Genomic DNA, 18,441 nt, shown 5'->3' on the forward strand with positions numbered 1-18,441 from the left:
ACTATGATTATACCCATTTTATAGATGAGGAAACTGAGGAACAGAGAAACAAAGTCAGTTTTTCATGGTCACACAGCCAGTACGTAGGAGAGCAAGGTGATGTCTTAACTATCAAGTGATACTGCCCTGATTGAGGCTCAGTTTCATTATCTGTAACATTGTGCACACAAAAAAAGTATGATAGGCTCAGCTCCTGTGGCTCAAGCAGCTAAGGTGCCAGCCACATACACCTGAGCTGGTGGGTTCGAATCTAGCCCGAGCCCGCCAAATAACAATGATGGCTGCAACCAAAAAATAGCCAGGCGTTGCATTGGGCACCCGTAGTCCCAGCTACTTGAGAGTCTGAGGCAGGAGAATCACTTGAGCCCATGAGTTGGAAGTTGCTGTGAGCTGTGACGCCACAGCACTCTACCAAGGACGACAGCTTGAGGCTCTGTCTCCAAAAAAAAAAAAAAAAAGTATGATAGCACAGTAAGTCAGCCTGCACATACAAAAAACTAACAAAAGGAAGGTGTCAATTTTTTTGCCATTAATGAGTTAACAGAGATCTGTGCTGGCCAATATAGCAGCCACTAGCCACATATGATTATTTAAATTAAAATTGCATGAAATCAGAAAGGTAATTCTATCAGGTGCAGTGGCTCACACCTATAATCCCAGAACTCTGGGAGGCTAAGGCAGGTGGATTGCCCTGAGCTCACAGGTTCCAGACCAGCCTGAGAAAGAGTGAGACCCCCGTCTCCAAAAATAGCCAGGCATTGTGGTGGGTGCCTGTAGTCCCAGCTACTTGAAAGGCTGAGGCAAGAGAATCGCTTCAGCCCAAGAGTTTGAGGTTGCTGTGAGCTGTGATGCCATAGCACTCTACCGAGGGCTACAAAGTAAGACTCTGTCTCAAAAAAAAGAAAGGTTGTTCCTCTGTCTCATTTGCAACATTTCAAATGCTGGATAGCCACATGTCACATGTTCCTGGTGGCTGCTGTATCAGACAGCACATGTACATCATTTCCATCTTGACAGAACCTTTGATCGGACAGCACCAAGCTAGACAACCTCTGAAGAAGATGCCCCAGAAATAGTCTGGAACTTGGGATCTTTCCTGATGGCCTGCTCACCTTGTACCTAGCCCATTGGAGTGAGGAGTAAAGGCCCAGAGCAGGAACCGGGGCCTCCAAGTTGTTAGGTGGACTTGTTGTGTGACTTCCTGTGAGTCACTTCCTTCTCTGAGCCTTCCATTCCTCAACTAAAATGAGGGAGTTGGCTGAAGCTACCAACGTCAATGCCCCTTGCAGCCTTGGCGGCCTGTGATTCATGGTGCTGTATGTCACCTGGGGACACTTAGATGGCAGGGAGGTTGAGAAATGAACACACATGGGTATAATGCAGGGCAACAGCCCCCAACATGCACAAGGGCTGGTCACTAGAACACTGAGAGTCACTGCCACAGCTGTGAAGTGGACCCCAGCCACAGGGCAACAGGCTATCACTGTCTCAGCCTCCTGTTCCCAGCTGGCTGCTTCCCTCTTTTCCTGCTCCTTGATACACGTATGTCTTGGCCTTGGCACCTGTTCCCCACATGCACACACTTGGTCAGTCTCTGTCTCTCCCACTCAATCTCCCTCATTGCTCTGTCTCCCTCCTTCCTCTTCCGCATTCTAGCTTTTCTCGTGTTGTCACTCCAGGTATGCATTTCCTCTTTATTTCCTCTCTCTCAATCACAGTGACAATCACCTATTATCCCTCCACCCCCAGGTTCCCCAGGGAATGAATGGTACCTTCTCCCACCACCTGGAAAGTCTTCTTGGCACAGGGGACCTGGGGAATTCCCACGAAATCCAGCACCAAAAAAGGTGTTTGGGGCACAGGGAGAAGCCTGTATTCCGGGAGCCCCTCCCTGAGCTGGAATCTGGGACCCGGGTCAGGTGCCGGCCCCACCCGCGGTATAATTAGGCAGAGGGAAAGGGAGGGAGTGAATCCCTGGGGGGAGGGTGGGGAAGCTTCTTAGGGATTAAAAAGGAAGGTCTGGCCAGGGGTCCCAGGGCAGAGGATTCTGGCGGCCCACACGGCAGGGCAGAGGCAACTCTCCGTCCTCTCCCTCCTTCCCATCCGCGACTCCCAGGTGAAGCGGCGTGCACCCCACCCTGGTTGGGGCGGATTGCGAGAGGATGGGTGGGACCTCAATCAATTTCCCTCTCTGCGGGCCGTGGAAGTCCCCCAGCTGTGAGGCTTTGGAAGAGGCTCCCACTAGCTTGGAGCCTCGGATCCCTACTCCCACGTGGGAAGGAGGGTAAAAACCCGTTCGGGCGTTCGGGGCAAGCCCCGAGGATAGCCCGGAGAGGAGAGCACATCCCTGGGGCGCAAGGATGGGAAGACGCTACGAGGGGCGTCATTAGGGTAATTGCTACCATTACCGCTGTCCCAGCCCAAATCATTCCTCTACAGTTATGGCTGCAAGTCAAACAGGTCCCCGAGGGCTGGGGTGTCCCGTGCTGGGCCGATGCGCACAGCGAGAAGGGGGGGTCTCTGACAGAACATCTGTCTTAACCCACCCCTTACCCGCAGCCCAGGTCCCGGCCATGAGACCGCACCTCCACCTCTCCGTCGCCTCTGGCGCTCGGGCTCTGGTGAAGCTGCTGCTGCAGTTACTGATGACGCAACTCTGGGGTGAGGCGGGGGACAGGGGGCGGCGAGAGGCGGGGGCAGGAGGAGTGTGTTCCAGTCACCAACTCCAACGCGCTTCTCCTCCCCTTGGGACCCCAGCACCCACCCAGCGATCTGGAGCAGGGCCAGCCCCCAAATCAGCCGGCCTTCCTTACAAAGCAGCCCCGGGTGTTCCCCCAACCCTGTCAGACCCCACCCACCCGGTGCCACCGGACTGCTCTGCGCCTCTACTCCCAGCCCTTTCTTTCTCCGCACTCGCCCCTCCTACTCTGCTCTATTTTATCCCAAGTCTTGCCTTACCGCTTTGTGCCCTCACCCTTTTTTCCATTCGTCATATCATTCCCATCCCTTCTTCTCCCAAACCTGCCTCCCGTCCCGGTCCTCTAATCTCCTGGCTGTGTGCCTGCTAGCTTCCTTTTGCAATCAGTCATGCCTCCGACCCGCCCTGTCCTGTGATCCACTGAACCCGATCCCCGCCTCCTTCCACTTTCCCGCTGTTCTGCCTACTTCCACCCGGGACCCCCAATACTCCCCTCCCGCCCTCCTGTGCTGGCTGCATGCCGCGACCCCAGCAGAGCGATGCAGTCCTCATCCTGCGTGATCTGATGCCTGCCCCCTGTCTTTGTCCAGCAGCGGAGGCGCTGCTGCTACCCGGAAACGATACCAGCTTGGACCCCGCAGCCTCTGGCGCCCCGTGCGCGCGCGGCTCACAGCCCTGGCAGGTTTCCCTCTTCAACGGACTCTCGTTCCACTGCGCGGGCGTCCTGGTGGACCAGAATTGGGTGCTCACGGCCGCGCATTGCTGGAACAACAAGTAGGAAGAAATCCCCAAGCATTTCACGAAGGGAGTCGAGGAGGCAGCCTTCGGGAAGGGTCAGGGAGGGCTGGGGCCCTTGGAGCTCTCCCAGCTCCAGGTGGGGTCAGTCCTGGAGGGCTTTCTGTAGGAGGAAAGACGCGGCTTGTGCTGTGGCCGCCAGGGGGCGATGTGGCCCTTTCCAGCATTTCATTCCTGGCCCATCACTCCTGTCCAGCTGATTCTCCAAGGGTTCTATTGAGGTTTGATCAGGAATTAAGAACTAAAGAAAAAATTCATTTTAGGAGTCCCCATTGAAGGAAGAAGGGCTGGATGCCATTACATAGAAAACATAGGGTGGGCTTATTCAGGAATCCCAGTCCCTAGCCCTCAATTCCTGGAGAACCCATGTCTAAGAATCCAGGTCTGCAGCTCCCTTGTCCCCCAACCCGTCTTCCCTCAGACCTTCCTATCTCAGGACCCAAGTGTCTGAACCCTACCATTGCCTGTACCCTCCTCCCAAGAAGGGAGCAGTAGGAGTGTGTTCCAGTCACCTGTACCAAGGAGGGGACAGGCAGTGGTAGGGGATAGATCCTGGGAGGGGACAGATCCTGAGAAGGCTTTATTTCCATGTGGCTCTTCCTCTCCCAGGCCACTGTGGGCTCGAGTTGGGGATGACCACCTACTGCTTCTCCAGGGCGAGCAGCTCCGCCGGACCATCCACTCTGTTATCCACCCCAAATACCACCAAGGCTCAGGCCCCATCCTGCCGAGGCGAACAGACGAGCATGACCTCATGCTGCTGAAGCTGGCCAGGTCTGCCGTGCTGGGGCCGCGTGTCCAGATCCTGCGGCTGCCCTATCGCTGTGCCCAACCCGGAGACCAGTGCCATGTGGCTGGCTGGGGTACCACAGCCACCCGCAGAGGCAAGAGTTGGGAGCCCTGATGGCTGTATCTTGGAGGAGTCAGGCTGGAGGCTGGGACCCCTGGGTCTGAGGGAAAAGGGGCTGGGGGCCTGGACCCCTGGGTCTGAGGAAGGAGGGCTGGTGTCCTAGGGCCTGGAATAAGAATAGTCTTGTATTTGGACTGCTGGGGTCCAAATACAAAAGACTGGGGGCTGGACTTGGGGATTACCTGGCATTTTCTCCCATCAGTGAAGTACAACAAGGGCCTGAGCTGCTCCAGGGTCACTCTCCTGAGCCCTAAACAGTGTGAGGTCTTCTATCCTGGTGTGGTCACCAACAACATGCTATGTGCTGGACTGGACCAGGGCCAGGACCCTTGCCAGGTAGGATCTATCTAGGGAAGGGCTCTGACACATGGGAGGGAAGACAGGCTGGTTATGGAGGAAAGAACAGACCCTGACCCTGTCCCCCAACTCTGTTCCCAAACCACCCCCCAATCTCAACCCCCTCAGCCCTGCTCCCATCTTCAAACTATCTCCATTCTTTTCTGCAGAGACATCTCTACCCCTCACCTATTGTTAACTCCCATCTCACTTCCTCTACACCTCTCACTCCCAGCCCAACCCATAACCCCAAGTCCACCTTCATTCCCACCACCACCCCCCAACATCCCTGATTCCAATACCTGACCTCGTTTTTACCCAAGTCTGCCCCATACACTCCTTTCCCCATCTCTGCCCAGTCCCCATAGTGGCAGCTCTCATGTTGGCATATTTATTTTATCTCTTCTTCCTCCCACTCTCAGAGTGACTCGGGTGGCCCCCTGGTCTGTGATGAGACACTGCACGGCATCCTCTCATGGGGCGTTTATCCCTGCGGCTCTGCCCAGCATCCAGCTGTCTACACCCAGATCTGCAAATACAGCCCCTGGATCAAGAAGATCATAAGCTCCCACTGATTCAGATGCTCAGAAATCCCTTCACCATCTGTCTTCTTCCCTGTACTACTTGAACCTCTGCCACCATCCACACCTATTAATGTCTCTCTTCTTCCCTCATCTCCTTGCCCCTTCCCGTTCTCTTGTTGCACTAAAGCCAAAGTGGTGGCAAAGGTTTATTCAGGAAAACAAGGAAGCTGGTGGCCACTGAGAAGTTAGTAGAGTCACCCAACCTGGCTTCCTCTACCACTCCCTGCTGTGTGACCTTGGGCAAGCCAAGTACCCTCTCTGTGCCTCAGTTTCCTCACTTGCAAAATGGGGACAATGAAGTGCCTACCTCTTAGATGTGTTGTGAGGAGACTATGATGTAGTGTGTGTGTGTGTGTGTGTGTGTGTGTGTGTGTGTGTGTGTGTGTATGGGAACCTTTACGAAATTATCATGCAAGCCTTAACAGTGGTTGGTGAGCTCTGACTAAATGTTACCTATTATCATGATCTGATGTTTTGGTGAGAGCATGTGCACGTCTATCCAAAAGAGAAGTACACAGGGGTACCCCTCAATCCCACCCTTTAATCCCCATTCATCAGGGCCAATGGGAGAATCATATTCCCCACCTTTCTACCAAGTCCCAGAAAGCATCTTTTAATCACTTCAGTCACCTCTCCCACTGTTTCCTATTTCTGGGTCCACCCAACACCATCTCTTCCTGTCCCTGGAGAGCTAAACTGGCTCTGAGTCTTTTGGTACCTTTTCTGCCCTCATGGAGGCTCTGGGACTCACCTTGCCTCCATCCCAGTCCCCAAGACCAGAGGGTTGAGCTGGTGGTGAAGGCTGGAGAACTCTCACCACTTCAGTTTGCTAAGTTTGTGCCAAGAAGCCTCCCTCTGGAATGTAGGGGAACATCTTTAGTTTGTTTGTTATTAATTGGCTTTGAGATTTCTGTTCTGAAAACTTGGGAGGAAGGATTGTTATCCATGAAACTGTCTCTGGGAGGGAGGAGAGGTTTATACCCAGAATCCAGACAAAGTTGATGAATGTTCTGGTGTCTCGGCTTAGCTTGGACTTTGGGGCAGTCCAAAGGCATAACCTGAACATAGAGGCACAATAGAAATTTCCCATAAAGCATGGACTGTTTCTCTCTCCTTTTTCTAACACCAATTTTATTGAGCATCTGCTATGTGCAAGGCCCACTGCTGGGGAAACACACACTGGTAACCGCAATGGCCCCCTGTAGAGTCCCAGAGGATTGGTCTTCAAGACCAGAGTACAGAGGCAGGTATATAGCACCCTCCTGGTCTCCCACATTCCACCCTCATTAGCACACCCAGGAAATGTCAGTCAGGCATATCAGCTGACTTCATCACTCAAGGATCAGAAGCAAGGTAGGTGAGAACTCAAAAACTCGATTCAATTTTAAAGGCAATTCACTCATTTCTTTAGTCACTCCACAATGTTTATTGAGCCATATCCTATGCTGGGCCCTGAAGATGAATCATAGCAGGCCTTGCCCTCAAGGAGCTGCTAGTCAGGTCAGGAAGACAGGCAAGCCTTCCATTCTTGTCATTCAGGTCTCTACTCAAAAGTCAAAAGGACTTCCCAGATCGCCCTGGTTACAGGGGTCCCCTTTTGCTCACCAATACTGTTGCTCTGTTTATTTCTTTTGACCCACTTGATAGAGCTGGAATTATCTCATTTACTTGATAATGATCTGTGTCCCTTCTTCCCACACAGTCCATGAGGGCAAAGATTCAGGTATTTGTTCACTGTGGTTTTCTAAGCACCTGCTACAGTTACCCAACGCATTGCTGAATGAATGAGTAACCCAAATTGATCACTACCGGAACAGAAGGAGGTACAGGGACTCCGCTTGAAGGAGTCAGAGAAGGCTTCTCACATGAGGGGACATTTGCAGGAGTCTACAAAGGATAAGTAGGCCAGGCACAGTGGCTCATGCCTATAATCCTAGCACTCTGGGAGGCCAAGGCGGGCGAATGCCTGAGCTCACTGGTTCAAGACCAGGCCGAGCAAGAGCGAGACCCCATCTCTAAAAGCAGCCAGGTGTTGTGGCAGGCACCTGTAGTCCCAGCTATTCAGGAGGCTGAGGCAAGAGAATCACTTGAGGGCAAGAGTTTGAGGTTGCTGTGAGCTATGAGATGGCAAAGTGAGACTCTGTCTCAAAAAAAAAAAGAAGGGATAAGTAGTTCACCAGGTAGAGAAAAAAATGCATTTCAATCACTTACTATGTGACCTTGAACAAATTACTTGGATGTTCTATCTCAAATTTTTCACGCTGTAAAATGGAGATGCCTGCTTGATTAGATTCTCGCAAGAATTTTTTAAAATTCAAATTAGCTCTGGGAGGCAAAAGCAGGTAGATTGCTCAAGTTCAGGAGTTTGAGACCAGCCTGAGAAAGATCGACATCCCATCTCTACTAAAAATAGAAAAACTAGCTGGGTGTGGTGGCAGATGCCTGTAGTCCCAGCTACCTGGGAGGCTGAGGCAGGAGGATAGCTTGAGCCCAAGAGTTTGAGGTTGCTGTGAACTATGATACCACAGCACTATATCCAGCACAACAGAGTGAGACTCTGTCTCAGAAAAAAAAAAAATTGAAATTGAAACTAATCCATCAGCTTGGCACATGTAGCACAGTAGTTACGGCACCAGCCACATACACAGAGGGTGGCAAGTTCGAACCTGGCCCCGGGCCAGCTAAGCAACAGTGACAACTGCAACAAAATATAGCCGGGCATTGTGGCAGCCACCTGTAGTCCCAGCTACTTGGGAGGCTGAGACAACAGAATCACTTTAGCCCAAGAGTTTGAGATTGCTGTGGGCTGTTATGCCATGGCACTCTACTGAGGGCGATGTAGTGAGACTCTGTCTCAAAAAATAAATAAATAAATAATGAAACTAATCCATCCACATGTAAGTGCACATGTGAAAGTAAATCTCAATGCAAATCAAGCTGGGGGAGGGGATGGGTAAATTCACACCTATTGGGTTCCATGCACACTATCTGGGTCAAGGACACACAACTTTGACAAAATCTGTACAAAAACAGTATGAAAACAAAACATATGCCTCCCCAATATTCTGAAATTAAAAAAATTATTTTTAGTTATTATAGGTACATAATAGTTGTATAGATTTATAGCAGAGGTCCTCAAACTTTTTAAACAGGGGGCCAGTTCACTGTCCCTCAGACCATTGGAGGGCCAGACTATAGTTAAAAAAAAAAATGAACAAATTCCTATGCACACTGCACATACCTTATTTTGAAGTGAAAAAACAAAACGGGAACATATACAATCACACCGCCTCATGTGGCCCACGGGCTATAGTTTGAGGACCCCTGATTTATAGGGCACATGTGATGTTTTGATACAGGCATATAATGTGAATTAATCAAATCAAGGCAACTGAGCATCCCTCATCTCAGGCATTTATCATTTCTTTGCATTAGGAACATTTCAATTCCATTCTTTTTGTTCATGGGGATTAAATAAAATAATATACTGGAAAGGTTTACCTAACACCAGGAATAAAGAAAATAGTCAATAATGGGAGCTTTTGAAATGTTCTTAAAAGCAGTTAATGTGGCACTTAGCACACAATGGGTATCCCCAGTTTCAAGGCCTTCCCTGCTGAAGGAGGAATAAGATGATTGTGGCTGGTACCATGATGCAGGCAAAGCCGGGCTCTGGGGGACACGGAAGACAGGATTACTGAGTGCAGACTATGTGTCAGAACCTATTGTAAGTCCTTCACGTGTGTTAATTCACTTAATCCCTCCAGATCCCTGGTTATCATTGCTACCTAACAGGTGGAGCAACCAAGAGAGGTCCACACGATTTCCCCAAAGTCACACTAATCATGGCCAGAGCTGATACCCTGTTTCCCTGAAAATAAGACATCCTCCAAAAATAAGACCTACTTACAGGTAAGATAAGACATCCCCTGAAAATAAGACCTAGCACATCTTTGGGAGCACACCTTAAAATAAGACACTGTCTTATTTTCGGGGAAACAGTGTATATGGATGTTGACATCCTTGGAGCCTGGCTAAAGCAGAGGAGGTCCGCGTGACAAATAAAGGCTCTCACACTCAGCTGTTGCCTGGGCAATAACTGGAGGCATGCACTCTCACACATTATCTGATTTAATTTTTCTTTAAGGAACTGATTTCTTTATTCTTAGACACAGTTAACACATTTTTGTAAACTGTATTCAAATTAATATGAGGGTACAATATTTAGGTTACATTGTTCTCCCTTCCAGGGCAAAATTCCATTTGTAGAGGAGCCCCTCACTCAGGGGCGTGTCATACACCCTCACAATGTGCACATTAGGTGAGATCCTGTCTCATGCCCTCCCTCCCTCTGCCATACATCCTCCCCTCCCCACCTCCCTCCCACTTCCTTCTACCCCTGAACTGAACTATAATAGTTTTTTATTGTTGTTAGGAACATGTGATTGTTTACATATTGATTTCATATTAGTATGGAGTACACTGTATATTTATCTTTCCATTCTTGTGATACTTTACTAAGAAGAATGTATTTCAGCTCCATTCAGATAAATGTAAAAGACATAAAGTTTCCATCTTTTTAATGGGTGCATAATGTTCCAAGGTATAACTATACCACAGTTTGTTGATCCATTCATGGGTTGATGGGCACTTAGGTTGCTTCCACAATTTGGCAATTATTAATTAAGCCACAATAAACATTCTAGTGCAAATTTCTTTGTGGTAAAATGATTAATGTTCTTCTGGGTGGATACCTAGTAATGGGATTACAGGGTCAAATCGAAGGTCTACATTTAGATCTTTGAAGATTCTCTATACTTCTCTCCAATAGGGCTGTATTAGTTTGCAATCCCACCAGCAGTATAGAAGTGTTCCCTTCTCTCCACATCCACCCAAGCATCTGATGTTTTGTGACTTTGTGATGTGGGCTAATCTTGCTGGAGTTAGGTGATATCTTAGAGCGGTTTTGATTTGCCATTATCTGATTTATTATAATTATTTAGAAGTCAAAGAAACTATGTCCCCACACATGACATATGGATGGTCTCACATAAGACCCAAAGGGAATTATGTATAAAGAGGTGGCTAAAAGGTCTAGGTTAAAATTAACTTTTTAAAAAGGACATATATTGTAAGGGAAAGAAAATTTTTTTTTTTTTTTATTGTTGGGGATTCATTGAGGGTACAATAAGCCAGTTACACTGATTGCAATTGTTAGGTAAAGTCCCTCTTGCAATCATGTCTTGCCCCCATAAAGTGTGACACACACTAAGGCCCCACCCTCCTCCCTCCATCCCTCTTTCTGCTTCCCCCCCCATAAACTTAATTGTCATTAATTGTCCTCATATCAAGATTGAGTACATAGGATTCATGCTTCTCCATTTTTGTGATGCTTTACTAAGAATAATGTCTTCCACTTCCAAGGGAAAGAAAATTTTACGTTTCAATCCAAACTACTAATCTTTCTCGCCAGCCCAAGTGACTACTTCCTAATTTTAACTTATTCAAAACCAATGAAACATTCTATTCTTGTAGCTATATTTAACTTTCAAAATAAAGAGCTAGGGTATTGCCATTTGAACTCCTTACAAACATTTCTCCCTTTTTTTTTCCTTTATAAATTTTCTAGCCTGTCCCCACATGTGGGCACAGATTGTTCAGTTCCAGACTCTACGTTCCAAACCACAAAACTGCAGTGAGAGAGAATTCAGAGGGGAGCCCAGCCCAGGAAGTGGAAGGGGGTATAAGTGCCAAAGGGAGGCAAAGGTTGATTCTGCCTGTAGAAATCGGAGAAGCTTCCTGAAGTTGAGTCTTGCAAGATGAGTAGGAGTTCACCAGGAAAAGAAAGATATGGAGAAAGACATTCACTCATTCAATGAACATCTCCTGAGGACTCCTGTGAGCCCAGCCCAGAACTGGTTGACGTTGGGGACACAGACATGAGTCAGATCTGGGCCCTGCCCCTCTGGAGGCTGACCCTGGGGTGAGAAGGAGTCATGGAGAGGCAGGGAGGAAAGGGTGATGGATGGATGATGTTGGAGGGTGGAGGGGTGGAGAAAAACACAGCAAATGTTCTTAGAATTTGGCAAACATCAGGAGGTAATAAGAGAGAGGGCAGGGTCCTTGGTTCTAGGTAGGTTGGGCACCTGGGTCCTTGGGATGGTGGGGCTGTGGAGGCAGGTTTTGACAAGAGTGGGTTAGTCCAGATGGGACCAAATTTCTCAACATTCTAGGAGAGGCCTCTGTTCTTGTGGGAAGAGGCCCAAATCCCTGAGCCAAGCGAGGTTCTTCAAGGTGTGCAGACCTGTGCAAAAGCTGCACAGATGTCTGCCTCTCTCCATCCGGGGGTTCTCTCAAGCTTGCTCCTGTTCTCCTCCTCCTGCGTGAGTCCTCCCCCCTCTTCTTTCTCTCTTTCCTGTCTCACACCATACTGTGCCTGAGTCCAGATCCTTTCCCATTCCCCTAGCCTGTTTTATGGGCAATCCCCTTGCATGCTTGCCCTGGGAATTGGTCTCAGCATGCATTATCCAAAATAAACTTGCTTCCACCCCCAGGACCTTAGGCCTTCAGGATCTTCCTTCTTCTCCAGGACACAAAAGATTCTGGTATCCAGGAGCCCAACATCATGGAGAATGCGGGCCCCCCACTCTGGAGATCCCAGAGGTGGCACCCACTACCTCCCACACCCCAGTATTCCAGTATCACTCAGCCAAGCTCTGGCTCATCAAGCTGCCAGCTGATCCAGATAGGGGGTTCCCCTGTCCCCACCTCCCCTTCCAAGGCCCCTGTCACAGCCCCAAGTCTTCCCCTACCCTGGAGGACATTTCCCAACCTTGATTAATCATGGGGGGGCGGCCCTAGGGAGGAGGAAGGAGATGCCATGGCTTACCATAAAGAAGCACCCAGTATCAGGCACACACAGGAGGCCCGGAGTGCCCAGACATCATGAAGCTGGGATTCATCTGTGCTTTGCTCTCTCTCTTGGCAGGTGAGGCTCCTGCCATCCATCCCACTGCCCTTCCGTGGCTCCTCTGCCCACTCTTTTTAGCTCTTCCTCCTTCCTTAGGCTTCTGCACACCTCGCCGCCCCCTGCCCTCTAGGCTGCTGAACACCCTCTCCGGGCCCTCCCAGCCTGCTCCTTGCTCACCCAGTTGCCTCTCACCCCACCCTAGGGCACTGCTGGGCAGACACCCGCACCATTGGGGCCCAAGAATGTCTTCCCAACTCACAGCCTTGGCAGGCTGGCCTCTTTCACCTCACCCGGCTCTTCTGCGGGGCAACCCTCATCAGTGACCGCTGGCTGCTCACAGCTGCCCACTGCCAAAAGCGGTGAGTGACTGGGCCTGACCACCCAGCTGGGGAGGGGCAGGTTAGGGATCAGGAGAGGGTGATGATGGCTGTAGGCAGGAAGTGTAGAGCCACAATTTCTGATACCCCTAAAGTTTCATGCTTAGAATTTTAAAGGGTAGTTTCCCAAATCCTAGAATTCTAGAGTCCTAAAATATCTGGCTCTAAGAATTGAAACTTGGACTCTTAGAATCATAGACTGACCTAGAAAAATCCAGAACCTAGAATCCTAAAAATCTTGACTCCATGAAAATTTCCAGTCGCTTTAGCAAATTCTAAAATCACAGATTCAGACTATTAGAATCTTAGCAAGTTAGATCAGCGCTGCCCAACAGACTCATAAGCCAGCTATATGTGGACATTTATATTTTCTAGCAGAAACATTAAAAAAAGAAGAAGAAACAGGTAAAATTAATTTTAATAATACAGAGGGTGCCAAAAAAATGTGTTTTAAGAAAGGAAAAAACTGTATTAAAATTGGAATATTCAATAAATGCCAATAATGTTTGGTGCCTTATATTGTATCCCTTATAATTGTAAAAGTCAAAGGTGACTTGAATATTACAAATTTAACACAGTTTTTGTCCTTTCTTAAAATGTGCAAACATTTTTTTGGCAACCTCTGTAGATTTAAATTCACATACCCCAAATATTACTATTTTAACATGCAATATGTAATCAATTTTTAAATAATTATGCACAATGTAGTTTACTATTTTTGTATTGCTAAGCCTTTGAATCCCGCATGTATTTTATACATAGGGCACAGCTCAATTTGGATTAACCACAATTCAAGTACTCAAGAATTGACTAATGCAATCCTAGAATCTTAGATTTGGGGTTTTGTAGGCTTATGGAATATTGAACTCATAGTATCCTAGAATGCTTTGATTCAGAGAATTCTAGGATCTTAAACTTAAATTTGAATCCCAGACTCTCAAATTTCTAAAACTGTAGATTTATAGAATTCTAGAATAAGACGCTTTAAGTCTTAGATTTAACTGAAATAATTTTAAATCCTGGGGTTTTTTGACCCCGAGAAATCTAGAGTGTCAAAGTCCTGAATTCATAAAAGTCTCCTAGAACTTGAGCTTTGTGGAATTCTAGAATCATGGATAACAGGGGGTCAGATTCTCAGAATTCTAGACTCTTGAACTCTCGGCATTATGACCGCACCCTAGAATCTACCTCGGAAAAGTGATTATCACAGGATCCTAATATTTTGCCCTCTAGGGGTAAAGCACAGAGATGCTGGGATGAGATGTTTTGTGAGAATTTTCCATCACGCATCACTCCATGATGGGAACTCATTTAACTCAGGACTGTATGTCTGGCTGGGAGAACAATGCTTAGATTTTAGCACAAAGACGAAGTAGGAGGGATGCAGAGATCCAGAGTTACAACAGAATCAGAGGCAGGGACAGGGGCTACCTTCCCAAACCCAGAACCAAGAAAATGAGGGTGACGGAGAGGGACAGAGATAAAAATAACACCTCCTACTCCCCAAACCTTGAATTCTCAGTTATTAGCCTGCTGCCTAATATCACAGGTCAGAGGTCCTGTCTCAGGCACAGACCAGAAGCAGAACAAAGAGGCTGGGACTGCATTGAGAGGGCTTAAGGCAAGACCACAGGAAGGATGATGGGTAGGACAGGTAGAAAAGACCTGAGGCCATAAATGACCCCCAGTTTGGGGATCTTCCATATCCCATCCCCCTACACACACACACACCCCAGATAGACACAGCCACTCCCACAGAAGCCACCAGACCTGTGGGGACAAGGGGTGGGGCTGTTATTGTGTGGTAGGTGGGGCTTCCAGGTGCCCACACCGTTCCAGGGGACCCAGGGCACCACCAAGGATCCAAGGTAGGGAGGTAGGTGGCTCACTCAGCAAGGGCTAGAAGGGGGTGCAAGCTTTTGAGGGAAGGCTACAATGGCAGAGGCAGACAAAAAGTCAGAGTGGGGAAAGGGGACCAAAAGAAAGTACATGCCTTGCTTAAAATCACTCAGTACTCTGGTCAGACATAGATAATAAAGGCCTAGAGAGGGTACATGGCTAATGGAGGGTCACACAGCACCCTGAGGATAGAGAAAGAGAACTGGGGCTGAGAAGACCCATACCTTCCCACAACTTGACCTCTGCAGCATGTCCCAGCAGATATCTGTGGGTGCGCCTGGGAGAGCATCACCTCTGGAAATGGGAGGGTCCAGAGCAGCTGTTCCGGGTCACAGACTTCTTCCCCCACCCTGGGTTCAACACTGACCTCCATGCCAATGACCACAATGATGACATCATGCTAATCCGTCTGCCTCGGAAGGCACATCTGAGTCCCGCTGTGCAGCCCCTTAACCTCAGCCAGACCTGCGTCTCTCCAGGCACGCAGTGCCTCATCTCAGGATGGGGGGCCGTGTCCAGCCCCAAGGGTACAATCTTGCCTATGGCACTCATGCCAAGGGTCTGGCTCCTCCTCTCCCTACTGTCTGTCTGTCTCTTTCTCTACCAATCAAAATATTTCATCAAATCTAAGAGGTCAGAAATTTTAAGTTGCATAATTATTTCATGAACCACCAAGAATGAGGGGGGAAAAGTCCCACTGAAGTTATAACTCAATTTATTGGAAGACATATCCTGATTTCAGAGATGTTTAAATGTGAAAATATTACACATGCATCTTAGAATCTAAATATGTCTCTCAGAGTCACAAATCGGTAACCCATTACCCAAATTAGTTTTCAAGGTATCTTGAAAAAACAGTCTGATTTATTGCTGCCAGTAGCTAAAACCTGGGAGGTTTTACATAAAATCCAGGTTTCTAAGTTCACTTGAAAAATTCGAAGAACTGGCTTGGTGCCTGTGGCTCATGTGGCTAAGGCGCCAGCCACATACACCTGAGCTGGCGGGTTCAAATCCAGCCAGGGCCCGCCAAACAACAATGACGGCTGCAACCAAAAAAAAATAGCCAGACATTGTGGCGGGCGCCTGTAGTCCCAGCTACTTGGGAGACTGAGGCAGGAAAATCGCTTGAGCTCAGGAGATTGAGGTTGCTGTGAGCTGTGATACCACGGCACTTTACCCAGGGCGACAGCTTGAGTCTCTGTCTGAAAAAAAAAGAAAAAGAAAAACTCAAAGAACTCACCTACATTCCCAAAATAGCAGCCACTGGACAAGGCCAGTAGAGGCTGCCCCCTCCAGACTAGGTGAGTTCTCTGGTCCTTTCTAGGTGACTCCACTGGCTGGTGCCTCTCCCCCACCCCGCACCCCAGTCCTATTCTTCACTTCCATTTACTTATCAAGTCCCTTGATACATCTGTTTGTACCCATATCTCATACGGACTCATGAATGTGTATCACATCCATAGTATCTTTTTTTTTTTTTTTTTTTTGAGACAGAGTCTCACTCTGTGTCCTGGTAGAGTGCTTTGGTGTCACAGCTTACAGAAACCTCAAACTCTTGGGCTCAAGCGATCCTCTTGCCTTCACCTCCCAAGTAGCTGGGACTAGAGGTGCCCACCACAAGGCCCAGCTATTTTTAGAGATAGGGTCTTGCTCTTGCTCAGGCTGGACATCCATATGGATCTTTATTGGCTGTGCTGTATCTGTCTCTGTCTGTATCTATCAGTGATCACCTTCCTGTAAGTGTCTCTTCCCCTTTATCTCACTGCCTTTCCCAACCTCTGTGCCTATGGGCCTTTTTCTCCCGCTTTCTTTATTACCTCTTCTGAGAATCTCTTTCTCCTTAAGAGATCACTATTTCCCTCTATGGTGTCTTTCTCTTTGTGAGTTATATTATACATATATCTCGCCTTGTCTCTGCTCTCTGCATCTCTGTTTCTCTTTCTCTCTCTTTTGAACCTTTCCCCTCCTCATTTCCATCTGTTCCTCTGGGGTGATGCGATTCTGTCTCCTTGTCACTGTCTCTTGTCTCTATCTTTGAGAGTCCCATGGTGTCACTCCCTGGGTCCAGCTTTGGAAAGGGTGCAGGGAGGGCTCAGGGAGGTGGGTTGCTGAGTTCAGTGATACAGACAGTTGCCAAACCTCTGTGGATCTCTTTCTTCAACAGTGAGCTATCCGGTCACACTGCAGTGTGCCAACATCAGCATCCTGGATACCACACTTTGTCACTTGGCATATCCAGGCCACATCTCGGACAGCATGCTCTGTGCAGGCCTGTGGGAGGGGGGCCGAGGCTCCTGCCAGGTGAGACACTACTCTGGGGAACATGAGGCCGTCCTGCTGAGTGTCCTGAGTCTTAGGGAGGAGCGAGCTGGAGCCCCAATTTTACTGGGTCAAAGCCAGGACAAGAATGGGACATCTAGTTCCTGGGAAAGAATGGGGCCAGGACCGGACTCTTACACGTAAAAGAGTAGGGGGCGAGGGCCTGGACTCTGAGTCTTGGGGGACGAGGGGCCTGGGTCCTGAGAGATGGGAATCTCTGAGCTTTCACTCCTGGGTCTGAGGGAGGAGAGACTGCAGACATGGATTCCTGGGTGCTGGGGAGGTGGACGTGGCCTGTGTAATTGTCACGAACAGACATATTCAACAGTTCCTCTGCTCTTCTCCGTGCACAGGGTGACTCTGGGGGCCCCCTTGTTTGCGATGGAACCCTGGCGGGAGTGGTGTCTGGAGGTGCAGAACCCTGCTCCAGACCCGGGCGCCCTGCAGTCTATACCAGTGTGTGTTACTACCGGGACTGGATCCGAAAAACCATGGAGGACAACTGAGCCCTCACGCCTCAGACGGCCAGGAGTGGAGGGTGGGAGCGGGGTAGGAGTAGGGGCTTACGGCCAGGCTCCAGCCTCCTTGGCCTCCGCCCTTGATCTCCAGCTGCTCTCCAGATGCCCTCTCAGGCTCCTCCCCTGGACACGCAAAGTCAACCGCGACGTAGTCTCGCCCCCTCAAGCGGAACAAGGCTAGGCCTCCAACCCTCACCGTCGGGACTCTATGTCACCAAGAACAAGCATCACTCTTCCGGAACAGAGCAACCTGTGGCTCCGCCCCTCTGAACTTTACCCAATGGGATTTTCCCTCTGGACTCCGTCCCGCCCCTCTACCAGAGGCCCCGCCCCAATGGCGTAGCGACTGCTGTGGCTCCGCCCACATGTAACTCAGGCACTGCGGGTTTCTCCACGCGTGGCCACTCCCTGGGCGTGTCGTGGGTTTGAATCCCGGCGGGGACGCGACGGGGAGAATTTGGGGAGAGTCTCGATCCCGTTGACGCCAATGGATGATTTTACAATAAACGCGGGGAGCCGCGTCTGTGCTTCCTTCTCCCTCTGCTGTGAGATGAGAGGAGGGCAACTGGTGGGCTGTGAAGGGCAGATGAGGGACCTCCACCGCGTGGCACTTCTCCGGCCTGACGTCTCTCACCATCAGCCCTGTTGCAGCGAGGCTCCTGGGTTCTGCTTGGGCTGGTCTCGCCGCCTCCAGGGGAAGGGGAACTAGGTCATGGTGCCTCCCAAACCAGCCTTCCCAGATCCCTGACCTCACAGGGGGCAGCGGGCGTGGTCCGACCCACCCTCAAGTGTAGAAATCAAAAAGACCCGCCTGTCTTCCGTTCCCGGTTACGGCAACCGTTCCCTCCTCCCGCAAAAATCTCCCACAAAAATCAGGCTCCAAGCCCCTCCTTCCAAAAGGAATTTGGAAGGAAGGGCTTACCCCCCCTCAGGTCGACCAATATCAGCTCCAAGAACCTCCACTCTCAGACCCAGGGGTCTAGGCTTCCAGCCCCTCCTACTTCAGACTCAGGGGTCCAGCCCCAGTGTGTGCTC

General features: G+C 49.5%; 2 protein-coding genes across 5 annotated transcripts; both read left to right on the top strand.

The window, feature by feature from the left end:
• Positions 1–1,973: 1,973 nt before the first annotated feature.
• On the top strand, positions 1,974–5,636 carry KLK10 (kallikrein related peptidase 10). Of its 4 annotated transcripts, none has more exons than XM_053607008.1 (6): positions 1,974–2,116; positions 2,560–2,661; positions 3,289–3,472; positions 4,103–4,377; positions 4,606–4,739; positions 5,162–5,636. In XM_053607008.1, exons 2-6 carry the CDS (start codon positions 2,574–2,576, stop codon positions 5,312–5,314), a joined length of 834 nt encoding a protein of 277 aa, XP_053462983.1. In that variant the 5' UTR covers positions 1,974–2,116; positions 2,560–2,573; the 3' UTR covers positions 5,315–5,636. The 4 variants fall into 4 exon arrangements, with proteins under 4 accessions (XP_053462983.1, XP_053462985.1, XP_053462984.1 ...); XM_053607010.1 differs by having other exon boundaries at positions 3,292–3,472; XM_053607009.1 differs by having other exon boundaries at positions 1,993–2,116; positions 2,565–2,661.
• A 6,587-nt stretch (positions 5,637–12,223) lies between these two features.
• Positions 12,224–17,933, top strand: KLK9 (kallikrein related peptidase 9). Its single transcript, XM_053607013.1, has 5 exons — positions 12,224–12,311; positions 12,496–12,652; positions 14,831–15,096; positions 16,734–16,870; positions 17,242–17,933. Exons 1-5 carry the CDS (start codon positions 12,269–12,271, stop codon positions 17,392–17,394), a joined length of 756 nt encoding a protein of 251 aa, XP_053462988.1. The 5' UTR covers positions 12,224–12,268; the 3' UTR covers positions 17,395–17,933.
• Positions 17,934–18,441: the final 508 nt, after the last annotated feature.

This window comes from Nycticebus coucang, chromosome 10 (assembly GCF_027406575.1).
Source record: "Nycticebus coucang isolate mNycCou1 chromosome 10, mNycCou1.pri, whole genome shotgun sequence".
NCBI lineage: Eukaryota > Metazoa > Chordata > Mammalia > Primates > Lorisidae > Nycticebus > Nycticebus coucang.

What these genes read in the sequence shown, in the direction of transcription:
- KLK10 (XM_053607008.1), top strand. Translation starts at nt 2,574, where the DNA reads ATGAGACCGCACCTCCACCTCTCCGTCGCCTCTGGCGCTCGGGCTCTG. An exon ending in ACTGATGACGCAACTCTGGG is followed by an intron (nt 2,662 to 3,288) that starts GTGAGGCGGGGG and finishes GTCTTTGTCCAG; the next exon opens with CAGCGGAGGCGCTGCTGCTA. An exon ending in GCGCATTGCTGGAACAACAA is followed by an intron (nt 3,473 to 4,102) that starts GTAGGAAGAAAT and finishes TTCCTCTCCCAG; the next exon opens with GCCACTGTGGGCTCGAGTTG.
- KLK9 (XM_053607013.1), top strand. Translation starts at nt 12,269, where the DNA reads ATGAAGCTGGGATTCATCTGTGCTTTGCTCTCTCTCTTGGCAG. An exon ending in GGCCGTGTCCAGCCCCAAGG is followed by an intron (nt 15,097 to 16,733) that starts GTACAATCTTGC and finishes TTTCTTCAACAG; the next exon opens with TGAGCTATCCGGTCACACTG. An exon ending in GGGGCCGAGGCTCCTGCCAG is followed by an intron (nt 16,871 to 17,241) that starts GTGAGACACTAC and finishes CTCCGTGCACAG; the next exon opens with GGTGACTCTGGGGGCCCCCT.